At 37.4% G+C, this 20666-nt stretch overlaps 1 protein-coding gene across 1 annotated transcript; it reads left to right on the top strand.

The window, feature by feature from the left end:
• Window positions 1–118: 118 nt before the first annotated feature.
• LOC307161811 (serotransferrin-1-like) lies at window positions 119–18863 on the top strand. The gene is made up of 10 exons (XM_079876754.1): window positions 119–271; window positions 443–590; window positions 3563–3711; window positions 3810–3906; window positions 4016–4036; window positions 4124–4321; window positions 4439–4589; window positions 4694–4761; window positions 4859–5046; window positions 18654–18863. Exons 1-10 carry the CDS (start codon window positions 143–145, stop codon window positions 18846–18848), a joined length of 1344 nt encoding a protein of 447 aa, XP_079732880.1. The 5' UTR covers window positions 119–142; the 3' UTR covers window positions 18849–18863.
• Window positions 18864–20666: the final 1803 nt, after the last annotated feature.

Genomic DNA, 20666 nt, shown 5'->3' with positions numbered 1-20666 from the left:
CCAAAATCTAAAATATGATCGACTGTCACAAAACTGTTAAAGATATTAGAGTTGTTGCAGGAGGTTATGATTCCAAGGTTGCTGATTTTCTTGTCTAATCTGAAATCCTAAGTGAGTGAGAGAGGACTACCAGCTGTTGTGCATGGACGGCACTAGGAAAGATGTTGAGCAGTACAAGGACTGTCACCTCGGCAAAGAGCCTCCCCGTGCTGTCATCGCCCACAAGGATGCTGATTCACAGCGCATTTATAAAGCCATTACACAGGTTCCGGTATGTCATTGCAATAGATGCTGCATCAGTAACTTTTAATTTCACCATACTACATTATTACTAAAGAAAGACTCTGTCATTGTTTTAAGAAAGCGAGAAATATTGATCTAAATCTAGATATCTCACCCTGTAATTCAGGAGACAATGAAAGCCTCTTGTTGTGTTCAACAGGATTCAGATCTTTTCTCTTCTGATGCTTTTGGGGGTAAATACCTGATATTCTCAGACTCTGCATCTGGCCTGGTGGAGCTCCCAAAGATCACAGGCTCCGTCCTCTACCTGAAACAAGATTATTATGAGGCCATGCATGCCCTTAAAGGTGACACAATTATACCAAAAATACATGTGAATGTATACAGTGTGCCTAAAAAAAAGTATTGGGACAATGAAGCCACACATAAACATGCAATAAACAACATTTATTTAAATTATTTTTAGCATTCATTTGTAAGATATTTGTAATTTGTAGTGATTACAATTTAGCTCAAAGGAATTATTAATTAATTTATAGGGAATTCAAAAGAGTCACTTATTACAACCGAGCAAATGACTCGTTCGCGGTTCATTTGAACTGGCTGTAACTATCAACTCTGCAACGGATATAAATATCCGAACTATAGTGAAACACTATAGCTAGCAAGGTAATTAGATCAGAAGTTTAAGACATGAAATTTTTGTAAGCACATAACACAAGTAATTTCTCTTTAAAATACAAACAAGACTTTATTGATTATTCTAACACATACAACTAATATCTAACACAGACACACACATTCATACGCGTTGCAGAAAGAAAGAGAGTAAGGAAAGATTAAGTTTTAAGAGTGAGTTTAAGAGTGAGATGATGTAATCCCAAGTTTCTATGCACTTATAAGACACAACCTGAATGAACCATCAATCATTAGTTTAACCCTTTTATCGTTTCCTAGGTTATTAAATCTGTATCAAATACACCAGTTCAGCTTAAGAGTCTGGAGGCAGTACTTGCTTGTCTTTGCTTTTGGGGATTCCCTTTTGTTGCGTGTAAGGGGTTTTCCCGGTCCGTTCGTTGGCTGGTCTCCTCGTGCCTGATGTCTGGGGCGGCCAATCACGTGTTGTGCTGGCGGATGAATTGAAAGTCTTTGTCTGAAGCTGGTTTTGTCGAATCGTGGAACGAAACTTTGCCGCAAAACTTAACTTAGAACCGAGACTCACAACGGAAAAGAAAGGAAACTAAGAAAAGAAAGGAAATTGAGAGGAGTAGATGATGGCTTGAATGAAGCTGTTTAACCCATGTTCTTCAGATCTTGATTTGGGTTATTTCGTCTGCGCGTTTACATGGTTCCTAGTCTGAGAGAGCGAGAGCAGAGAGAGAGAGCTTCGTTTCTGTCTAAGATTTTTAAACTCAAAGTTTGTCCCCCCTCCTGAAGAGATCGGACCAATTAGACACTGGCTTTGTTTTCAAAGTCATAAATCATGCGTTATCTGGGATCTCCTTACTAGCAGAGAGAACAGAGGCTACAGTTTAGACATTATTACTATTATAAGAATACGAACATTTTACACAGATTTCAATCAAGCCATCTTTTGAATCATGAGCATACGATCATATTGATATGAAACACAACACACTTTCATTCAAACATCTAACAGTTATAACAATTACATAAATTGTATGGCATCTAAGCATATCAGATACACCCATCTATTGTAGAAACAATATAGAATCATGTCGTTGCATGATGCTTGATTTATAAGTCCATTGAAAATTGTTCTTGAATGATTTTATGTATAGTTATGGGTAAAATCGCAGTTCCCTGGTTTGAAGAGAAGAGAATTCTGGTATGTTCCTTCAGAGGTCCTTAAGGTGGAGGGGGTCTGGAATGTTGTGGGCTCAAGCAGCTTCTGCTGTTATCTTGATCGGGCTGAATTGTGCCATCTCTGAGCCAATCATTCTTTTCCAAGCTATCTCACATTGACCAGTTCTTCCTTTAGCTGGGCTCATAAAAGTTCTTAGTTGGGGGTTTTCGTTGGTTAGCGTAGACTAGCTGGAGCCTGATTTTATGGCCCTGGATTGGTGATTTGGGTTCTGGAATGTTGAGTTCTGTATGGAGTTATGTTTGAACAAATCACCTGGAAGATTCATTTGTGTTTGATTCGCACCCAATCCTACACATTAAAGGGAAATAACGTTTTAAACCCGCAAGACTTTTGTTCATCTTCGGAACACAAATTAAGGTGTTTGTAATGAAATCTGAGAGATTTCTGTCCGTCCATTGACACTTTGACATTTCAAAAAGTTCATAAAGAAATCGACAAACTAATCCATATGATTTTTTTCTGAAGAGACACGATCGCTTTATAAGATGAACAGATTGCATTTAGGCTTTTATTCACATAGATATTGATCAGCGAACATAAACAAGCTCAAATGTACTTGCTTGACGTGAGAATGAACCTCATTGGTTCTTAATGAAGCTCAAACGTGCTGCGTAACACCCGAGAATGAACCTCATTGGTTCTCACACGTCAAGCGAACATGCTTAAGCTTCTGTTTACCACAACTGATGTGTGAGTTGATTAATGTTTATATGTGAATAAAAGCCTAAATGCAATCTGTTCATCTTATAAAGCGATCGTGTCTCTTCAGAAAATTTGGACTAAACAGCTCGATTCATATTGACTAGTTTTACGACCTCTTTATGAACTATTTGAATCGTCAAAGTGGTAGTTGCGTAGGCTGTCAATGGAGGGACATAAATCTCTCAGATTTCATTAAAATATCTAAATTTATGTTTCAAAGATGAACTAAAGTCTTACGGATTTCGAATGACATGAGGGTGAGTAAATGATGACAAAATGTTCATTTTGGGGTGAACTAACCCTTTAAATGCTAAAAATATATTTTATTTTGGATTTTTGGTTACACTTATTTTAAAGTGTCTTTGTTACACTGTAATTAAACATTTAAGTACTTATTATAGGGTTAGGATTATGGTTTGGTTTGGTTTAGGGTTAGTTGCATGTAATTATGCATAATTTATAGTTCTTACTATAGTAACTATATGTAATTATATAACAATGACACTGTAAAATAAAGTGTTGCCACATTTTTTGTGTGAACTCTGTGTACTATCTGCACACACACTAAAAAGTGAGTTCTGAGAAATGCTCTAGCATCATGTGTTTGCAGATTCCCCATTTTAAGGCTGACTTAGGTGTCAAGCACTTTTGGGGCCTTGAGTTTGTAGTTCTTGACATTTACTTGAAAAGCATGATAGTATATTGTATATATGTATAATTTCTCATCAGTTGGGAGCCCGCCAGCACCGGCTCTGGACCGTAAAATTCAATGGTGTGTTATTAGCCACGCAGAGCATCAGAAGTGTGACAGTTTACAGATTCCTCGTTTGGAGTGCAGAAGGGCAGAATCTGTGGAAGAGTGCATCCAGAAAGTCATGGTATTGTTGGGTCACATGGATGAGTGCTGAGGTTGATGTCAATCATCTTTACATGCTGTCCACCTGTAGGTTAATATTCTGTCTTATTTTCACTAAAGCGCAGAGAAGCAGATGCCTTTGCAGCTGATGGTGGCCAGGTATATATTGCTGGAAAGTGCGGTCTAGTTCCAGTCATGGTTGAGCAGTATATTCAACGTAAGAATGAACACTACCTCATATTTCATGAATCAATTCATAAGAAACCTATTAGTCAGAATTTACATGTTTGATGAAATCTAAAATGTTATCCTCTCCTTCCTTGCAGAAAACTGTTCCTATAGTGGAGGCAAGTATTACATACTTCCACTTTTGTGAAGCTCTAGTCTGCATTTTCTCATCAGTTGTCTGACAACAGTTTTCTATACTTGATCCGATAATCCTGCTATGAACATTTCTGTGATGTGCATAGAGGCCTCAAGTTACCATGTTGTGGCGGTTGTGCGTAAGGGCTCGGGTGTAACGTGGAGTAAACTGCGAGGGAGAAAGTCCTGCCACACTGGCCTGAACCGCAGTGCTGGTTGGAAAGTCCCAGATTCAGTCATATGTGGCAGAACACCTAACTGTACCCTATGTGAGTATCACTGAGTGTGTATTCTCAGCTGGTTACTTCATGTTTTCTATTGATTGATTCTTTCAGATTTAGTTCATGTGATTGCATAAAATAACATATTTTGTCTTTATCTCTCAGACACATTCTTCAGTAAAGGCTGCGCTCCTGGTGCTGATCCTGCATCAAACATGTGTGAACTGTGTAAAGGAAGTGGAAAGGCAGTTGGAGATGAGAGCAAGTGCAAAGCCTCTTCTGCAGAGATCTATTATGGCTTTGATGGGGCTTTCAGGTAATGGACCGTAGACTAGAATGGAAAGGGAAATATGTTTTTTAGATCTGTATGCTGACTCCAATCCATAATCTAAATACACCATAATCTCACTCCTCTTGTAGGTGTCTTGCAGAAAAAGCTGGTGATGTTGCTTTTATCAAGCACACTATTGTTGGGGATTACACAGATGGTTAGTGTGGTTTACGTCGATTAATAAAGCTTCACACTTTTCATAGTGTCAGATTTTGTATTTTTTCTGGTCTGGTTCCTTCTCTATATCTACTTAGGTAAAGGACCAGAATGGGCTAAGCAACTGAAGTCAGATGAATTTGAACTGATCTGCCCTGGATCACCTGACGAAACATTCAAATACTCTGAATTTGATAAATGTAAACTTGCCAGTGTGCCGGCTCATGCTGTGGTCACTCGGGAAGATGTACGCGATGATGTGGTGTCCATTCTGGAGGCGGCTCAAGTGAGTTCATTGCAGTTCTGTGTAGATTTTTTTCACAGATTCTGCATTTTATCTTTTGTGATGTTGAAACTAGCACATGTAGGAGATGTCATGCAAATCTCCGGTCCTGTCCACGTTTTATGTACTTGTATTTAAAGCAGCATCTTTTGTGTTACTAGACCCGTTTTGAAATGTTGTCTTATCATTAAATTCTCTCCCCCATGTTTTAGAAATCTTCAGACAGCCTGTTCAAGTCAGAGGGTGAAAGAAACCTCCTTTTCTCTGATTCCACTAAATGCCTTCAAAAATATACTAAATCTCTGGAGGAATTCCTGACTAAAGAGTACATGGACATGATTGAAAAGACCTTCGAGACTGGCCAGGGTATAGAATATGTCTATGATTTCCTACAATGATTTTGTTAAAAATGTGAAGATTTTATAGCTGTGTCTTGTTGCGTTTGACTTATGAAATGATGTCCACTTAGTTATTTATTCTAATGTTTTTCTTCACAGATCTGGTGAAGGCATGCACTTTGGATATTTGAGTTCCTAAAAGAAATACACATCAACTTCAGGCCATATGAGCTTTGTCTGACATGTTTCCCCAACTAAGAATCTACATCTCTCTCTGAATCACTCTATTTCTCCTTATAAGTTACCAGTATGAGAGAAACATGATGTTCATATGTTGCAGTAGTGTCATTATAAATGATCAAACACAAGGGTAGCATTGCTGGTAAATCTCACACTCAAGAACAGAGATTGATGTGATTGGGTTTCTGTTTTATTACAACAGAGGTGAAATCAATTTTAAAAAAAATTCTCTGAGTATGTTTCATAATTATTGTAAGCCAAAGTACTAAGAGACATCAGTATAACCAATATAGGGATACAAAAAACATGTATGTGTAACGTAAGGATCCACTGGAGGCAAGTTGTAGAGAACCCAAGAGCACTTTATTACAAAGAAAACCAAAAAAAACATGGTGTGGCATGAAAACTCTGAACATGGAACCACCAGAGATCTACAGGAAACAATACTTGATAAAGACACATGGCAAACATGAGGGCTTAAAGGGATACTCCACTTTAAAATGAAAATTCTGTCATCATATAGAACTTATGTAGGCCCGCCCCTTTTCAGCGCTGTGCTCGTTGTCTTTTGACTTCCGGTCTGTATTTTCACAGTGATATCGCGTATTTATGAATGAACGGCTCGTTTTAAAATCTTCCCGGTCGACTGACATTTGTTAAGTCGTCTGCTTTAAATTAGCATATTTTACTTTAATTTTATGGTTTTTGTTTGGCAGCTGTAGCTGCCAGTCATTTGACCCTTTTTTTTTTTACGATTTTATTACAATGAAGGTATTTGATCATAATAATGCAGGAAATACCTGTGAAATAACAGTGTTTTTTCAGTTTATTTAAATTAGAATATTTTACTTTAATTTTATGGTTTTTGTTTGGCAGCCGCAGCTGCCAGTCATTTGACCCTTTTTTTATGATTTTTTTTTTACAATGAAGGTATTTGATCGTGATTATTCAGGAAATACCTGTAAAATAACAGTGTTTTTCAGTTTATTTAGTCAAGTCAAATCATCTTCATTTATATAGCGCTTTTAACAATGTAGATTGTTTCAAAGCAGCTTTACAGAGATAAACGTATAATTTATGGTAACAGATTGTTTTGGCTTTATAGCGGTTCTTTAGTAAAGTTATTTTCCAGCTAAGGTTAGTTATGATTGATTCGCTTCCGTCGCAACAATCATTTGTTATTAAATTAGGGGCCGCTAAGACGACCCAATTCTCTACTATTATCACTAAAGAGTGACCAACATCATCTGATCTGAGTTTCTCTTGGATTCCTACCATAACTAGTTGGCACTTCAGCACTGCGTTGTCATCGGGTCCAGGCGAAGGGCCTTCATCAGATCTGGATACGGCCTGGATCCGGCAGGCTGCGGGAAACCTCGGGATAAACAAAGACACTAAAATTAGCGTAGATGCCATTCTTCTTATGATGTAACGAGTACATCAGGATTTATGGGAAGTGTTCCCGGTTCCAGCTGACCTAATCTATGCAGCCTAATATTGAATCTAAAGTCTATAATGTATTATGTGAAAGCTAGGTCAAAGAGATGTGTTTTTAGTCTAGCTTTGAACTGACAGAGTGTGTCTGCTTCCCGGACAATGGTAGGAAGGCTGTTCCAAAGTTTTGGTGCTAAATAGGAGAAGGATCTACCACCAGCAGTCGATTTTGATATTCTAGGTATTATCAACTGGCCGGAATTTTGAGATCGCAATAGACGTGAAGGACTATAATGCGTTAAGAGCTCGCTCAAGTACTGCGGAGCTAAACCATTTAGTGCTTTGTACGTGATCAGCAATATTTTAAAATTGATGCGATGTTTAATAGGGAGCCAATGCAGTTTTGACAGAACTGGGCTAATATGGTCATACTTCCTGGTTCTGGTAAGAACTCGAGCTGCTGCGTTTTGAACTAGCTGTAGTTTGTTTATTAAGCGTGCAGGGCAACCACCCAGTAGAGCATTACAATAATCTAGCCTTGAGGTCATGAACGCATGAACTAATTGTTCCGCATTTGTCAATGAGAGCATATGACGTAATTTAGATATATTTTTAAGATGGAAAAATGCAGTTTTACAGATACTAGACACGTGACTTTCAAATGAAAGATTGGTATCAAAGAGCACACCCAGGTTCCTAACCGACGACGAAGACTTAACAGAGCAGCCATCAAGTGTTAGACAGTATTATAGGTTATTACGTGAGGAAGTTTTTTGTCCAATAATTAGAATCTCTGTTTTTTCAGAATTCAGAAGTAGTAAATTACGAGTCATCCAATTTTTTATATCAGCTATGCATTCCGTTAATTTTGTGAATTGGTAAGTTTCGTTAGGTTTTGAAGAAATACAGAGCTGAGTATCGTCGGCATAACAGTGAAAGCTAATTCCATGTTTCCTAATGATATCTCCTAATGGTAGCATGTACAGAGTATAGCGTTTATACGCCCACATATAAATATAATTAATTATTATTCATAACGAATTATGAACAATAATTAATAATTTAATTATTTTCAGAATTTACTGTAGCAGAATCAATAGTATGATCATTTTATCAGTTCATCCAACGAACAGAAAGCATAACCAATTATTAACTCTAGGAAATATAATATCTTCCTGGCCAAGAAAGAATAATCCCCAGCTAACCATAAATTAAGAAATAAATTAAGGGTAAAAGCATAGGTAACTTAAAATCGAAGTTCAAGACAATAAATTTGTAAGCAGATACACAAGTAATCTCTTTTCAAATACAAACAATACTTTATTGATTATATACTAACACATACAGCTAATATCTAACACAAACACACACACACACACACACATTCATACGAGTTGCAGAAAGGAAGAGAGTGAGGAAAGAGTGGGTTTAAGAGTGAAAGGATGAAATCTCACGATTCCATATGCACTTAGACATGACCTGAACGAACCATCAAACATTAATTTAACCCTTCTATCGTTTTAGGCAGGTTATTAAAGTTATATAAATACACCAGTTCAGCTTTTAGTCTGGAGGTACTTGCTTGTCTTCTGCGTTCCTTTTTGGAATTCCCTTTGTTGCGTAAAAGGGGGTTTCCCTCGTCCGTTCGTCGGCTGGCCTCCTCGACCTCGTGCTTGGATAAATGTCTGTGGCGTTGATGTCGGATGGTTGAAAAATCTTTGAAGTTGAAAGCGGTGCGTTGCAGAAGAAACGTGGCTCGAAATCTTGTCGCACAACTTAACTTAGAACCGAGACTCACAACGGAAAATAAAGGAAATGATAACTCAGAAAAGAAAAGAAAATTTAGACGAGAGTAGTAAGATGGCTTGAATAAATCTAATCCATCTGATCTTAATTTGGGTTGGTCTGCTCCTCAGTTACATGGTTACTCTGGTTCAGATCTTCATCTTTTTCTGCCCATCTCTCTTGAGAGTGATAGCAGAGCGTTTCTTGAGGGTGAACCAAGCGGCAACATTCTGATCTGAAAAATGAAGCCTACCCGGAAGTGCGAAAAACTGCAATACATCGAAAATCCGCTAGGGGAAGGTCCCAAAAGGGAGCAAATGTCCATAGCCCCCATGTTAAAATGTCCGTTTTCACAGCATAAATTCATGTCTTTACAGGTTGGTCCCATGGGCTTTTATTGTATTTTTCGATAGCTTTCGAGTGCCTGACAACGGCGAGGGTAGTGAATTTTTTTCTAACTCGTTAGTTTAGATCGTATTTAGATATAAAATGTATGACAATAAGGGCGTGGTTAACTTTGATTGACAGCTTGATTGACAGCTGACAAGGCAGCGCCACGGAGAATGACAACATAAGAAGCGCCATTTTTTAATACAGTTGACATATAATACTACTGTTTCTGTATCATGAAATGTAGTTTTAAGAGTTTTTCAGGCGAGAATGTAGTTGTTTAAAGCTCAAATCTGTGGTTTATTTAAAGATTTATGAAAATTGTATCCAGTTGATCCAGCGATGACCGGGTGCTCGGCGCGATGTACCCCGCCTGGAACGGTCTTACATCGGCTTGACGTTCTGAGGTTTGCCGCCAATGCCGCGGACTCTGGCGTCTCTGTAGTGGTTAAACATGAGATATAATTCATCTTGTGTGTATCTAATGGGCGATTTTTGGTCTCGTGAATCTATATTTTTTTCCCTGGGCAATCGTTTTGGCTGAGGGGAAGTTTCATAACTTTATAAGCTATTTAACTTTATGTATGGTTAAACTCGCGCTGACTTTGTATGTTTGATTGAATTGTTTGCTTTATTTGTATAGCTTCTTACACCTTTTACTTATACTTTTATAATGGCTAATATTGATAAAACTGAAATTTAACAAAAAGAGACTGGAGTTTTGTCATTTTAATACAAGATGGTAATGTTGTTTACTGCAAAATCTGTTGTTTAGTACAAATGCACATATTGCCTGGACCATAAAATGTTTAATATTTTTATATTATATTTAAAATGAAAAGAGGCAGATTTGTGTTATATTTTGTTTTGTTTTTCATAAATAGGCAAACGTTATGTGCAGTTGAATATAATCAATATGCGTTGCCTGAACCACATTTGTGTGGCTATAATGTTTAAGATTTCTTTAAATGAAAACGAAAAGAGTTAGTATGGTGTTTTATAACATATTTCGTTGCCATAGACTGTAAAAAAATAGTTCGTTGCCTGAAATATACCCGGAGTAGCAGAGCGAGCTGAGTGACGCGCGCTGCGTTAGAAGGTGGGCGGGGTTAGGATTTCCCAAGATTTTCCAAGATGGCGCCGCCCATACCCCCCATAAACGGCTTCAAACCCGTTCTTCAGAAAGTCTATGGGTGACGTCACAGACGCTTTGTCCATATTTTTTACAGTCTATGGGGTGAACCCAGAGAGCGAGAGCACAGAGAGAGAGAGAGAACAATGAAAAGCTGGTTTAAACTCGTGATGTGTCACTCAACTGAGTAAAGGGGAAAAGAGAGAGAGGTTAAAACCAATTTCAATAAAACAAAAAAAGAAAATTCTTAAGTAGGAGAAATATTCTTTTTCTCGTAAAGGCTTATATCGGTGAGAATCTGTTTCCAGAAAGGTAAACAATATTATTGTTTATGTTTATGTTTACAAGGAAAAATAATACAATAATAATGCTGATACCTTTTTCCGAGTTTTACAGGATTGACACCACACACCGTCAGTTGGACCGCTTACAGCTGGGATGCTATGAAGGCGACGGTTGCTCAACACTTGTCTCTGTTAATGGATCTTGGATAAGATGTTAAATTGTAAATTGTGTTTACAAAGACAGAGAGAGTATGGAGAACAAGAGAGGGTTTGATTACAAATCAAATACCTAATAATTGTTTTCTTTGGAAAAATTATCTTTCTCTTTCTTTAGACTCGATTGATGGTTCTTCCAGGTTTGTTTCCTACAAATGTGAAGGATGGGAAAGCAGGACAGAACAGGAAGGATGTAAGAAGGAAAGGAGGGAAGGAGATTGGATCCACAAACGGCTCTGGAGCCTTTGTCGAACTACGAGTATAGAATTGATAGTTGCCAAACAACTAAACATTCAAAAATAAAACTTTGTAAGAGAGGGTTATCTCTGATTTATTTGAAACTCGTAGTGAGATGCCAATGTCTCCTATTGAGGCTCAGGTGTTTCACTCCCAAGCTAGGAATCAAAAGAAAGGAAAAGGTAATAAAGATGAAAGAAAGTAATAATGTGATGGACAAAATAAGAAAAAGGGAAATTACATAAGGAGGTAGATGAGTAAATCAAATAGAATGGTTAAGTTTGTAACCGTAACAAAAAGAAAGGAGAAACGGGGGATACAACGCAATAACAATAAATGAGCAAGTATGAGACTAACAATATTTTGTAATAGGGAAAATGTTGGTGGAACAAGTTCTTAACTTTTACCGTTCAAGACTCATTCACCTGAAGTGATTGGATCTAAAAGAGAATTTTAGAAATTAGGAAAATTATGAAATTAGAATTATTAGAAATAAATCTAGAAATCATTAGAAATTACCTGTTTAGAAAAATAGAATTTAAATTTTAATTTAATATTTCCCTTTCTAGATCAAATTAGAATTTGACAATTAATAATCATAAACCAGTATTTTCTTTTTCAAGTAAAATGCAGGTAAACAAAATATGAGGCAGGTAAAATAGGAAAGAAGAAAAGACCAACAGGTGTAAAAATCAAGGTGTTTAAATGGTTAAATCACTTTAACGTTGTTCAAACAGACACTGTATTTAACCACTGATGTTAATGCTAATGACAAACGTAAATAATGCTCAAGGCTTTAGCATATAGGCCTCACTGTAAACAACTACTTAGCGTAGCTTAGCTTAGCTTAGCCACAAGGGTTTTTTTTTTTTTTTTTTTTTTTTGCCACAAGGGTTTGTTTCAGTTAGTTTACACTGTTCATGCGAGGGGTCAGAGTTCCCCCGGAAGCGTTGGTTAAGACTTCCGTGTCACGATTGTAACTATGGCGACAAAACAAACTCTAGTGGGCGAACTTGTGAATTGCAGTTTGTAAACAGTTATGCAATGAAATGTCGGCGCATTTCAAAAATACAAATAAAGGACACCACTCGTAGCTGTTTTTACGACGTGGGGCTTCACTCAGTTGTTTAAGAGTGATTAACTTTAAAGGACAGCTTTGTGCTGTAATAGATGGAACGGATCGCGATCTCGGCGGATCGTCTCTGTGCAATTTTATCTGAGCACATGAAAACAACAGGGTTTTTAACTGTTGGTTGAGTTTCAACGTCAAGCTTTACTTGAACACAACTTTAAATAATTCCTATTCAACTACACTCGGACATACGCAGTGTTTACACGAGAATTAATTGAACAGACACAGATAAGCTTATAGTTTATCACGGGGATTGCCGTGGGACACGCACAGACAACCTGAGAAACAAAGACTAATCTGTGAGGAGAATATTCGTCCTAGCAGTGGAACACGCACTGAGTGACGATCAGATAAATAAGGACTAACGTTCACGTTAGACGAGGAACACGCTCATCCGTCCTTTACATGGTTATTTTAATTACTGCAGTTTTAATTTCATTCAGCTCTCTGACTGATACAAACACACATAACGTTATAGCTATTTGAAAGACTCTGGAACACGCAGATGTCTTAAGCTATAATTATTTCAGAAACTGGGGAACACGCCCAAATCTTATTGTTGTGTGAGATTTTATATCTTAGGTTATTTTACTGCAGTTTAAAAAAAAAAAAAAAATAGGGAGCCAGCCTAGACTAGAGTAACAGCTCTCTCTGTGTATTCACTCAGCAGACATTCATTCAAACAGAGCGCGCGGCGCTCGCTGCATACGTCATAAACACAGACTCGGAGGTTCGGATCTCTCCTCCGCATACTATGAAAATATAATTACTTCGTATATGCTTACAATTTTAGGTTAAACTGCCCGCATTCTCCACCAATAAAATATAGCGTTTATCATTTAATTAAGAAATAAATTAAGGGTAAAAGCATAGGTAACTTAAAATCGAAGTTCAAGACAATAAATTTGTAAGCAGATACACAAGTAATCTCTTTTCAAATACAAACAATACTTTATTGATTATATACTAACACATACAGCTAATGTCTAACACAAACACACACACACACACACACACACACATTCATACGAGTTGCAGAAAGGAAGAGAGTGAGGAAAGAGTGGGTTTAAGAGTGAAAGGATGAAATCTCACGATTCCATATGCACTTAGACATGACCTGAACGAACCATCAAACATTAATTTAACCCTTCTATCGTTTTAGGCAGGTTATTAAAGTTATATAAATACACCAGTTCAGCTTTTAGTCTGGAGGTACTTGCTTGTCTTCTGCGTTCCTTTTTGGAATTCCCTTTGTTGCGTAAAAGGGGGTTTCCCTCGTCCGTTCGTCGGCTGGCCTCCTCGTGCTTGGATAAATGTCTGTGGCGTTGATGTCGGATGGTTGAAAAATCTTTGAAGTTGAAAGCGGTGCGTTGCAGAAGAAACGTGGCTCGAAATATTGTCGCACAACTTAACTTAGAACCGAGACTCACAACGGAAAATAAAGGAAATGATAACTCAGAAAAGAAAAGAAAATTTAGACGAGAGTAGTAAGATGGCTTGAATAAATCTAACCCATCTGATCTTAATTTGGGTTGGTCTGCTCCTCAGTTACATGGTTACTCTGGTTCAGATCTTCATCTTTTTCTGCCCATCTCTCTTGAGAGTGATAGCAGAGCGTTTCTTGAGGGTGAACTCAGAAAACGAGAGCACAGAGAGAGAGAGAGAACTTAGAGAGAACTTAGAGAGAGAGCGAACAGAGAATCCAAGATTTTAAACTAAAAGTTTGTCCCCCCTCCTGAAGAGAGTGGACCAATTAGACACTGGCTTTGTTTGCAAAGTCATAAATCATGTATTCCCTGGGGGTTCCTCTAATGAAACTAAAAGACCAGATGCAACAGTTTAGGCATGATTTCTAATTAAAAGAAGATCAAAACATATTACACAGATATCATTCAAGCCATCTTTTGAATCTCGGGCATACGATCATACTGATATGAAACACAACACACTTTCATTCAAACATCTAACAGTTATACCCATTAAAGGACTTACATGGGATATAATATTATTAAACATGCATATATATCGTAGAAACACATAGAATGATGTATGATGTTGTCCATTGAAAATGGTTCTTGAATGATTTGATGTATAGTTATTGGTAAGAATCAGTTCTCTGGTTTGAAGAGAAAAGAAACTCTGTTTGTTCGTTCAGAGGTCTTTAAGGAGGAGGGGGTCTGGAATGTTGTTGTGCCATCTCTGCACCAATTTGTCTTTTAAAAAAACCCTCACATTGACAAGCTTTTCCGTTAGTTTGGTCATTAGAAGGGTCTTTTGCAGACTCTCTGGCACCGGGATGGGTGACTTATGGCTCTGGCCTTGGTGATTTGACTCTGGAATGTGCGGACACTGTCTTTATCTTAACCAGTCAGTAGTCGGCCACAAAGCTAGCATTGATCAGTTATTTCGTTATTGCTGGGGGCTCTTTTAAATAGTCAGAATGATGAGGATCATGAAACGTTCTGAACAAATCTTCTCTTTTGGTTCGGCAGGAAGTAGAGAGTTTGAATTAATTTTCTGGAAGAAAATTAGTCTGTGGTTGGTTTCTTCTCGTCGTTACAAGAGTGAAAAGCAGCGGTCCTAGTACTGAGCCTTGTGGTACGCCATACTGAACTTGTGATCGATGAGACATCTCTTCATTTACTGCTACAAACTGATAACGGTCAGATAAGTATGATTTAAACCATGCTAGTGCAATTCCACTAATGCCAACATAATTTTCGAGTCTATTTATAAGAATGTTGTGGTCGATAGTATCAAATGCAGCACTAAGATCGAGTAACACTAATAGCGAGACACAACCACGATCGGATGATAAGAGCAAATCATTTGTGACTCTAACGAGAGCCGTCTCGGTACTATGGTACGGTCTAAATCCGGACTGAAAATCCTCGCAGATATCATTTCTTTCAAGAAAGGAACACAGTTGTGAAGATACTGCTTTTTCTAATATCTTTGACAGAAAAGGTAGATTTGAGATCGGCCTGTAATTGACTAATTCTGTAGGATCAAGTTGCATTTTTTTAACAAGCGGTTTAATCATAGCCAGCTTAAAGGTTTTTGGTACGTATCCTAGAGACAAAGATGAATGAATGATATTAAGAAGAGGATCTATGACCTCTGGAAGTATATCTTTCAGTAGCTTAGTCGGTATAGGGTCTAACATACATGTTGTAGATTTAGATGATTTAACGAGTTTAGTAAATTCTTCCTCTTCTATAGCAACGAACGAATCAAATTTTTCCTCCGGGAGACTACAATGCACTGCCTGATGCGATACTGTAGTAGACGGTTGCATAGTTATAATTTTCTCCCTGATATTATCAATCTTATAAGTGAAGAAGTTCATAAAGTCATTACTGCTGTGTTGCTTGGAAACTTCGGTGCTTGAAGCTTTCTTTTTCGTTAGTTTAGCCACCGTTTCAAATAAATACCTAGGATTATGTTTATTTTCTTCTAATAGGTTTGAAAAATAAGCAGATCTAGCAGCTTTTAAGGCCTCTCTGTATGCAATCGAGCTCTCTTTCCATGAAATGCGAAATACCTCTAGTTTTGTTTTCTTCCAGTTGCGCTCCATTTTTCTGGCTGCTCTCTTAAGGGCCTGAGTGTGCTCGTTGTACCACGGCGTTGGACTATTTTCTTTAATCTTCTTTAAGCGCAACGGAGCAACTGTGTCTAAAGTGCTGGAAAAGAGAGAGTTAAAAGTTTCTGTTGCAATATCGAGTTCTTCTAAGCTATCCGGGATGCTGAGATGATGAAACTGATCAGGAATATTATTGATAAAGCAATCTTTAGTGGCAGAAGTGATAGGTCTAACATATTTGAAACACGGAGTCGGCTTTGCAGCCTTGGCTAAATGAAGTTTACACGAGACTAGATAATGATCTGAGATGTCATCGCTCTGCTGCAGAATTTCAACGGCATCAACATCTATTCCGTGTGATAATATTAGATCTAGAGTATGATTACGACGATGAGTAGGTCCTGACACGTGTTGTCTAACTCCAATTGAGTTTACAATGTCTTTAAATGCCAATCCCAATGCATCTTTTTCATTATCGATGTGTATATTAAAATCACCAACAATTAGTACTTTATCTGCAGTCAATATTAATTCTGATAGAAAGTCCACAAATTCTTTGATAAAGTCTGTATGGTGCCCTGGTGGCCTGTATACAGTAGCCAGCACAAATCTCAAACGTGATTTATCATTTATACTATATATTTTTACATTAAGTACTAAAACTTCAAAAGAGTTATATTTAAAACTTGATTTCTTAGTGGTTTTGAAAATATTAATATAGATTACAGCAACTCCTCCCCCTTTGCGTTTCAGACGAGGCTCATGTTTATAACAGTAATCTTGCGGGGTGGACTCATTTAAAGTAATGCAATCGTTTGGTTTTAGCCAGGTTTCTGTCAAACACAGCACATCTAGGTTATTATCTGAAATCAAATCATTAACAATGAGTGCTTTTGAAGTAAGCGATCGAATATTCAGCAACCCAAGCTTTAGCATTTGCTCATCTGTATTATAGCTGTTTTTTATTTGTTGAACATCAATTAAATTTTTAACCTTAGATGGGTTTAAACGTTTTTTGGATTTCCAAATTTGGGGAACAGACACAGTCTCAATATGATGATAGCTAGGTGAAAGAGGCTCTATGTGATGGGATTTATCTGACCTGGGTGACGCGAGGCCGCTAGCAGACGGTCGGTTTAGCCAGTCGGTCTGCTTCCTGACCTGAGCCCCAGATTGTCACGTTTGAGCTCTAAGACTATGAGCCATATTACTAGAGAGAAGAGCAGCACCATCCCAGGAGGGATGAATACCATCTCTTTTCAACAGGTCAGGTTTGCCCCAAAAACTTTTCCAATTGTCTATAAATTCTATATTATTAAGCGGACACCACTTAGACAGCCAACCGTTAAGCGAACACAATCTACTAACTATCTCATCACTCCTGCGAACAGGAAGGGAGCCAGAGCAAATTACAGTGCTTGACATCGTACTTGCGAGTTCACACACCTCTTTAATATTCATTTTGGTGATCTCCGACTGGCGGAGTTGAACATCATTAGTGCCGACGTGAATAATGATCTTAGAGAATTTACGATTAGCATTAGCCAGCACTTTTAAATTTGCTTTGATGTCAGGCGCTCTGGCTCCCGGCAAACATGTGACTATGGTGGTTGGTGTCTCTATTTTCACGTTCCGTGTAATAGAATCGCCAATTACTAGGGCACAATCATTCTCAGTGGGTGTTTCACTGAGCGGGGCAAATCGATTTGTTATGGTAATCGGAACGGAAGAATGTTTTTTTGATCCCTCACTGTCACCCATTTGCCTGGCTGCGCAGGCACTAATTCAGCTGGAACCGCATCAGTTCACTATGCTAGGCGCATCCAAAATAGTATCTGAAGCTCTAGCACTCTTACTATCCTCAATTAAAGTTTGGATGCGTGTTTCTAGTTCTGAAATCTTCTCTGTCAGCCTAACTGTCTCCTTGCATTTATCACATATAAATCCTATATTGCCAACAGAGAAGTCTATGCTAAACATGTGACATGAAGTGCAGGTGACAATAACAAGACAAGACATTACTCACCGTGTTTGTTGAGTGATTCTTACTCACCTGAGCTTTTATGAACTCAAAGGCGCGAGCGCGCGAGAGAAAAATAAATAAATAAAAATAGCTGAGCGCACGGGTGGCGCGTTAGCAGGCTAGCGAATTACTAGCGTGTTGTGCTAGTAGTAGCGGAAGCTAGCGATGTCAGGTTAATCTGAGATGTTGGGTAAGCTGTATTTAGTAGTAGTATAAACAACTAAAAATTGTAGTAAATGATGGTTCAAAACAAGGAAATACGAGGCTAAGACGGAGCTTACAGCACCGAAGCAAACACACTCACAGCAGGCAGCGAGGCAGACAGGAGCAATCGATCAGACAGGATCAGCAATCGATGAGGATACAATCGATCAAGCTACAATGTGTATTTAAATTAGGATGTTTTACTTTAATGTTATAGTTTTTTGGGGAGCTGCCAGTCATTTGACCATTTTCTCATTTAACTGTTTTGTTACTGTTTACTTACAGATTATATTTGTAATTGTACATACATTTTTAAGTCATTTAAGAAAACAGAAAAAAATACTGTATAAAAAATACAATCAATTGTCTGTATAAAAAATGTGAATTACTGGAATTTGTCATTAATGTCACAATACCTAAAATAACAGCTGAATTTTTATTTTACAGATATTATTTGTAATTTTACAGTGTTTTGAGTACAATTTAAAATGAAAGAAAATGATAGTCAAAAAATCACAGTTATTTTCTGTAAAATTAGGATTTTTTTTTTTTACAGTGTAGACCTGTTTTGAAATGTTGTCTTATCATTAAACTCTCTCCCCCATGTTTTAGACATCTTCAGACAGCATGTTCAAGTCAGTGGGTGAAAGAAACCTCCTTTTCTCTGATTCCACTAAATGCCTTCAAAAATATGCTAAATCTCTGGAGGAATTCCTGACTAAACCGTACATGGACATGATTGAAAAGACCTACGAGACTGGCCAGGGTGCACCAGGTATAGAATGTGTCTATGATTTCCTACAATGATTTTGTTAAAAATGTGAAGATTTTATAGCTGTGTCTTGTTGCTTTTGACTTATGAAATGATGTCCGCTTAGTTATTTATTCTAATGTTTTTCTTCACAGATCTGGTGAAGGCGTGCACTTTGGATAGTTGAGTTCCTAAAAGAAATACACATCAACTTCAGGCCATATGAGCTTTGTCTGACATGTTTCCCCAACTAAGAATCTACATCTCTGAATCACTCTATTTCTCCTTATAAGTTACCAGTATGAGAGAAACATGATGTTCATATGTTGCAGTAGTGTCATTATAAATGATCAAACACAAGGGTAGCATTGCTGGTAAATCTCACACTCAAGAACAGAGATTGATGTGATTGGGTTTCTGTTTTATTACAACAGGGGTTGAAATAAAAAAATTAAAAAAATGTCTGAGTATGTTTCATAATTATAGTCAGGCAAAATACTAAGAGACATCAGTATAACCAATATAGGGATACAAAAAAACATGTATGTGTAACGCAAGGATCCACTGGAGGCAAGTTGTAGAGAACCCAAGTGCAGTTTATTACAACGAAAACCAAACAAAAACATGGTGTGGCATGAAAACTCTGAACATGAACTTAGAACATGGAACCAGAGATCTACAGGAAACAATACTTGATAAAGACACATGGCAAACATGAGGGCTTAAATACACAGACTAATGACAAGACAAGGGACACCTGTGAACAATAAACAGGCGATTAACATTGAGAGTAAAATAAATGGACACAGCGACCCCATAGACTTCAACGGAGAAAAGTGAAGCAAATTAGAAGCTGATGGCTGAGTGTACTGCGCAGACTCAAACTGAGCTTGATGACGTAGATGTGACGTGAGCAACCCGTCTGTCTTCTAGTAGCTGTGCCAAGAGAAATCTGAATCATTCCCTTCCGAATCTTGCAGAGACGGGGAGCGTGAGTAGGAGCTGTCCATGAGCTAGGAGCAGGAGCTTTATGCCTCCACGTCCCCCCGATTGACTGTGTAAAATAATTTCTTTATTTTATATCCAAACATTTTCATCCACAAGAAAAAGTGGCTTACTGCTTTATGTTTTACTCTTTCTCTTGTTGAATTTAACTCTCGTTTCATCCCTCAGGCCTAGACCTATAAATATCAAAAAAATACATTTTTTAAATGTATATTAATGAATTATTCAAGAAAATATATATTAAGCTATTCAACCTGGTCAGTTCTTTTTTCATGTGTATAAAATCTAATATTATGTATGCAAACCCGACGTGTATATTTATATATTTATTTATTGGTCATTGTGATTGTTTATTGTTGAATATACAACCATGGTATCTTTCCCATATTGTATAAGTTCTGCAATAAACAGTATTAATATGAGCGACAGGTGCACTGACACCTCATAACATCAGTAACTCGACAGCCCTACCTAACGGTTTTCCTCAGCATTTGTAATGTCTGCACTAAGGAGACGTTGGGCAGCAGTGTGAAGATTCACCTTTGGAGAAAACTGTTGATTTTGTACTCGAAAAATGTAAGTATCATTAATATTAAAAAATATATATTTCCCCAGAATGAATTGCATTGCTATTCCACCCCAAAACATACAATAATAACAATGATAAATGCTGACCAAGACTTAATTATATTACTTTTTACTGGAAATGATATAATTCAATAAAACAAACAAAATGTAATGTATGTCATATGACATAGCTATGGATGAATACACTCTAGATGTGTATATAGTGAACATCTACATTTTAAGTCAAACAATTAATTAATGCGTTAATTAGCCTAATTATATTTTATTTACTGACAACAATG

The sequence above is a fragment of the Squalius cephalus genome (genome assembly GCF_949319135.1).
Source record: "Squalius cephalus genome assembly, chromosome: 7".
In the NCBI taxonomy this organism is placed as follows: Eukaryota; Metazoa; Chordata; class Actinopteri; order Cypriniformes; family Leuciscidae; genus Squalius; species Squalius cephalus.
Note: the sequence above shows the minus strand (reverse complement) of the source record. Positions and strands in the feature narration are given on the sequence as shown.